Source organism: Cloeon dipterum, chromosome 4 (genome assembly GCF_949628265.1).
Source record: "Cloeon dipterum chromosome 4, ieCloDipt1.1, whole genome shotgun sequence".
NCBI classification, from domain to species: Eukaryota; Metazoa; Arthropoda; class Insecta; order Ephemeroptera; family Baetidae; genus Cloeon; species Cloeon dipterum.
In genome coordinates this window covers 5,153,284-5,159,341 of record NC_088789.1, presented here as the reverse complement: position 1 = coordinate 5,159,341, position 6,058 = coordinate 5,153,284, and the positions used below count along the sequence as shown (strand labels likewise).

At 37.8% G+C, this 6,058-nt stretch overlaps 1 protein-coding gene across 1 annotated transcript; it reads left to right on the top strand.

The window, feature by feature from the left end:
* The first annotated feature begins 3,340 nt into the window (after positions 1–3,340).
* Positions 3,341–6,058, top strand: LOC135943890 (serine/threonine-protein kinase TBK1-like). The gene is made up of 7 exons (XM_065490558.1): positions 3,341–4,154; positions 4,208–4,532; positions 4,585–4,773; positions 4,822–5,078; positions 5,129–5,283; positions 5,343–5,590; positions 5,649–6,058. Exons 1-7 carry the CDS (start codon positions 3,370–3,372, stop codon positions 5,994–5,996), a joined length of 2,307 nt encoding a protein of 768 aa, XP_065346630.1. The 5' UTR covers positions 3,341–3,369; the 3' UTR covers positions 5,997–6,058.

Below are 6,058 nucleotides of genomic sequence, written 5' to 3'. Positions count from 1 at the left end.
CTACTGCAAAATCAATTTAGTTGAATTCACCCCTTATTATGGTTTTCCCCTTTTTTATTTTCAAAGTGAAGTTTAATATTTAATTTGTTCAAAATATGAGATCAATGAACAAACAACAGAAGAATTGGATATTTGATACATATTTACATATTTTTCTGAGCACGTGACGTAGACAAGCATAGTGTTACGTCTGCAGTGGAAATTTATCAAGCGGCGTGTCACTTTCGTTCCTTGGCCGATCGGACAACAAGTTTCCATTACAGCGGCTTAAAAGTGGTATGTTTTATTTTATAAAACTCGCTTGTATCCAAAGAGTTCATGCATCTATGGTTGCCCATTCGACTGTGGCTAACAACATAAAAAACTCCTCACTTGGGAAAGTCTGGAGCAGTAGACTGAATCTTTTCCTTTTAACTTGTAGCCACTCGTCTCATGACACAACACATAAAATTCCAGCTCTTTTTGAAGGCTGCGAGTTATTGAAGCAAATCAGATGGGATTTAAGTTACTAAACCATGAACGCTGAGAAGACTTTGCTCCAAAATTGCCGTCTGCGTGCTCTGATGGGAAAGAATATAAATTGCACGAAGGGTTTACCTTGCTTATATCCACCAATTTAACAAATTTAATAATATGAATGGCTCGCTCTGAAATAAATCAGTAAATGAGCTTTTACACGAAAAAAAGCTTAACGTAATCATAAAAGCTGTAAATGTACACAAAGACCAACATAATATGGAGAGTTTGATAAAGCAATTGTTTTTAATTGTTTAATTGTATATGAATATCTTTAAATTTTCTATCGTCCATTGATAAAACATCAATGCTTTGTAAATTCTCTCTTATTGAGTTGTGCAAAATAGGAATTAATTCAGAGTGCCCTGTGGCAGCGTTATTTGCAAATTTTAATTATTCATGCAAGACCACGGTGGAATAAACACACACGGCGAAAACGGCTCACTCATCAACACCGGGCCGCGCGTAATTTGATTGACGCATCAAACTGCCGCACGTGTGCATTTTCCCTTTGTGGCCCACGTGCGCAATTAAATTAACACAGACGCACATGCCACACTATATGGGTATATTTGTAAATATATATTATTCCGATGTTCGAACCGGGGAAAGGTGCAGTGGGTGCGCCCCTTGGAATATTTTGTATCTTGATGCCTCCACGCACCGAGTGGGCTGCAAAAGCGTGGACGCGGATGATTCATAATTCCTGCTGATGCCATATGGTTGCACACAAATTAAATAAAATGAAGATCATCAAGATTAAATGCAGCAAGTAATACATACAGCAAAAATATTTTGTACTTGGTTGCATCACCATTTAACTAAAAAATTAATCAAATGAACAAAAACATCGTCTGCAAACTTAAAATCACATATAGAGTTAAAATTAGTTTCAAAGTTATCTTTATTATATGGTTCTGCAGGGATATTTTGCCCCATACATTGCCATATCCATACAAAATAAATTTAGTTGTTCGAACATAATTATTAAATGAGAGGAGCTTCAATATTTCTTGAGGAATTGTTCTATTAAGAATTCTTTGAAGGCAATTAAGTTTTCGTTAAGGCGCAAATTTTGCGGGAGGTCGTTCCACAAGCAGTAAGCTTTGAACTTGAAAACAGTTTTCGGGCACTTCAACACTTACAAAACGGGGCTAACGGTTTCATTCGGTGCGCTTGTGTCCTGCCGAACAGGTTAACATCATACATTGCGGCACAAATTTGGCGGGCGATTTTGAAACAGATTTTTATGTGTTAAATTAGGATGGAGAGCAAAAAATTTGAACCGCAATTTTAAGTAGTTTATTAGATTGGCTCGGTTTCTGTGCAAATTCGCTCGCTGGTTAACAACATTTTCCATTCCATTAAACAAGCATAAAGGTTGGCTTGCGGAAGGCAAGAGAAGTGAGTCATTGTTTGAGAATTCGGACAGAGCGTCTCTCTCTCTCTCTCTCTCTCTCTCTCTCTCTCTCTCTCTCTCTCTCTCTCTCTCGTCGGCATTGAATTCACCGAGGGTTGATAATATATGTGGGTTAAGCGTGCGTCAGGCTGGCCCGGTACTCTGTGCCGGAAATGCCATACCAATTTTTTACACGCGGACATGTGCCACAGTTTCAGGCACGAGGTGAGAATATTAACTAAAACCACCCCGCAGATCTTCCGTGATGATAAAACACTGGAGGATGAGTTTGTTGAATTAAATACGAGGGGGTAACTCATGCCTGCTGACATATTTGAGCACGCGATTTGGGTGAAGCCATGTGGAGAAAAATTATCTTTTCCCCTTATACAAATTATTAAAATATCTTTGCTCAAAAGGATGGAAATAAATTCGTTTCGAAATACTTTAATAATAAAAGGTTAATTAAAAAGGAAAGAGACAGGTGACACGAGAAAATTAAAATTATTTGTAAACTGTCCCTCCATGAATTGGCCAAAGAGAAAAATAATAGGGGGAAGGGCAATGAAATATTACACTTTTCTGTTTGGTTCCTCAAGCCACACGAGCAGTACTTTACAGACAGAATCAAATATCTTTGCTGCGCAGAGGATTATGAATTACAGACTGTTGAAAACGATTGTCTGCGCTTATTGCTGACATAATTTAAAGTAAAATGACACTACGGCCTATATAAAGAGGATTTCTCATGAAAATACTCTCCCAATTAAGAATTAAGTGTGATGAGTGAAGCTAATGAAAAATAGATTTTTAAAAAAAGCAACCTTTGATAAACTTTACACCCAGCTCTTCAGACCTGTGGAGTTAAATATGCTATTAAACCAGACGAGAGAAAGCAAATAGTTCTAAATTTAATTTACAACCATCCGACCGTGTCACTTCACGTTTTTCAAGTCTCGCGCGCTTAAGCAAAGAAGCCACAGCAATTAAGAAACAAAACAAGTTAATGAAATTTTAATTACTATTTGATTTTTTATTTTGAATGCAGATTCAGCAAACAGTCTCGTATGGCCGCAAATACGATCTTTTAAAACCCTTTATTATGTACTCGGCACTACTTGGTGTGAATATCGAGCTGACAGAAGCATTCATTGATATTTAAAAAAGATTTGAACTCAAAAAATATGATCATTGGAATGATAGCATGCCAATCATAGGGAAGCACTTTTGTTTAGACATTTTAAATATTTTTACTAAGAGAGAAAGAGACAAACAACAAAAACACATTAATTGCGTCGTAATCATTTTCAAGTTTCTAGTACGCCAAATAATATGTTTTTGTGGTGGTAAAAGCGATTAGATTGCCTTGTATGCGAGCGAGGTCTTATCATTATAAGTTAGATATTTTCGAGAGATAACCCGCTGTGCAGGGCGCTGGAGCGATTTCTGGTACGATGGAACCTAAGAGTGACTCAGTGGACTTTTCTTTTCTCGACAGTGAACTATCGTCCCTTAGCATCATCGACATGGAATCGTACCATTTAAAATCGGCCTTGCCGAGGGTGTCTCGGTCCAGTTTGTGGGTGACAGAAAACTTCATGTGGAGCGAAGACGACGTGCTTGGCCAGGGGACATTCGGCATCGTGTACAAAGGCTTTAGGAAAAAAGACGGCATGCCCGTGGCCGTGAAAAAATTCAACAGGATAAGTAACCTACGACCTGAAGATGAGCGGAGACGTGAACTAGAACTTTTGCAGAAGCTCCATCACGAGAATGTGGTCAAGTTGCTGGCCATTGAGAACGATCAGAAGGAAAAAAAGTTTGTCCTCGTCACGGAGCTTTGCACTGGAAATTCTCTTCATAACATTGTCAAGGAGCCTGAAAATGCGTATGGCCTGCCTGAGGACGATTTTCTGCTGATTTTGGAACACGTGGCAGCAGGCATCAAGTACCTGAAGGAGGAGGGCGTCGTTCACAGAGACTTAAAGCTGGGAAATATAATGAAGTACGAAGGAATCGATGGATCGGTGCTCTACAAACTGATCGATTTTGGGCATGCAAAATGCATCAACAATGATGAATGCTTCGATAGCATTTGTGGAACGTCATATTATATCCATCCGAAGATTTATGGATGTTACCTGAATGAGGAGACCAAAGAACCGTTTCCTGTTACATTGGAGCTATGGTCTATTGGGGTGATTATCTACACCGTTGCTACAGGGTGTTTGCCATTTAGGTTTGCCTCAAACCTTAAACAGCTACAATTTTAAAAAATGTTTTTGTTTTCAGGCTTATTGATCCAAAGGATACAAAGGCCTTGTATCTAATTACAAAAAATAAACCAACAGGGGCGATTTCCGGCTGCCAAAAGTCAGCAGACTCCAATTCATTCAATTATTCAACATCTCTTCCAGACAAATGCCAACTGAGCAGAGACCTTAAGAAGCTAATCACTCCTATCATTGCTAAACTGATGGAAGTTTCGCTTTCCAAAGCATGGAGTTTTGAGGAATTTTTTGCTTCAATCGAGCAAATCAACAAAGCAAAACAGCACATGATTTGGTGTTGGCGAGTGCATGAGTTTGAAATGCTAAGACTGTATCCCGAAGATGAGGTAAAAATTTATTTTAAGAGTAAAATTATATAATTCAACCAATTACGAAAAGGTTTGGACAGCTGAGAAGCTGAGCTCCAATATTGAAAACATGACATCAATTCCTGCAACTCAACAGACACTACTCCACGATAATGTCAACATTGTATCAGATAAGCGGCCCCTGATAACCACGGAGAAAAAGCCATTCTTTTTGTTTTGTCGAGGAGATAACATACAAGAACTGCGTGACGATGGCAATGTATGAATTACTTGACAATTTAACTTAAAATATAATTTAAATTTATAGGATTTGGTGTTTCCATCAATGAATACAAAAAAACTTGACAGACAAAGAGACTGCTCCAAATCAAAGCAATGCGCAATTCTCGCCTATGACTTGAAACGACAAGCTGATCACTTCTCCCTTGCTGCAAGGATGACAAACAAAGCAGCTAATCATTTTCGCAAACACATTGCTAGAGAAGCTGCTAAATTGGACTCTTTGCTAAAGCAAATACTCCAATCCTCTACCAGTACCAAACAGCAAATCGAAATTATTATGAAGTATAGATTAATAGTATATATTTAAACATCCTTTACCGCTTTTCAAATAGGATTCAGAGACTTTTCGAAAACAAAGACACTGCAAAGACGGACGTTCTTCAAAGTGACATATTAAACCTGAACATTGAACTCGAAGAACAGGCTTCAGCTATTAGGAAGCTGATGAATTCAATTCCAAATATGAACATTCCGGAAAATTCAATAAGTATAGACATTTTTAAACACACCAAAATTAATTAATAATTGCTTGGCTTCAATCTATAGCAACAGGAGTGGCCACGATGAATACATTGGCTCTGCGATTGAAAGACAGTTGGCAGAAGCTGGAATCCAATTTATATCAAACTTTGTCTTACAAGGAAGAGGAGCATTTCAAATTGGAGAAGATAAGAGTTTCCAGCGCGTGCGAAGAGATAAATTATTTAATGGTTTCTATAATTTTGCCGTTTGCCAGTGACCTCGCTCAGACTCTTTCAAATTGGCACAAAGAATCGCAGGAATATTTCAACAGGGTAAAATGTTTGGTCTTTTATGTCTGTATTTTAATATCAAAATTATATACGCGTGTAGGCTGAAAACTTGGAAGTAAACATAATTGAAATCCAAACAGCATTGAGGGAAATCCAAGAGAGGTTTGACAGCACCAAGGAACAGCAAATTTTGTCGCTTCAAACTGAGAAAAAGGATTCCAAAATTGCCCAAAGATTGCAGTGTGCAATTCAGGACCAGGATTTATCTATAGTCCAATTGCCTGATAGCACAAACTACCTTAGACGAATCGTGACACAAATATTCGCCCAGCACCAAGAAATGACGAAATTGATCATGGAAAGCAAAAAAATCAATTCTGACACCAGAAAAGTGATAGAAAACATAATAGCTCCAGAAATGAGAAATGGGGATTTCCCAAATGTTTAATATTATGCAAGTTACGGTGTAAATATTAGCATATAATAAAATATTGAGTTTTATTTGCAATA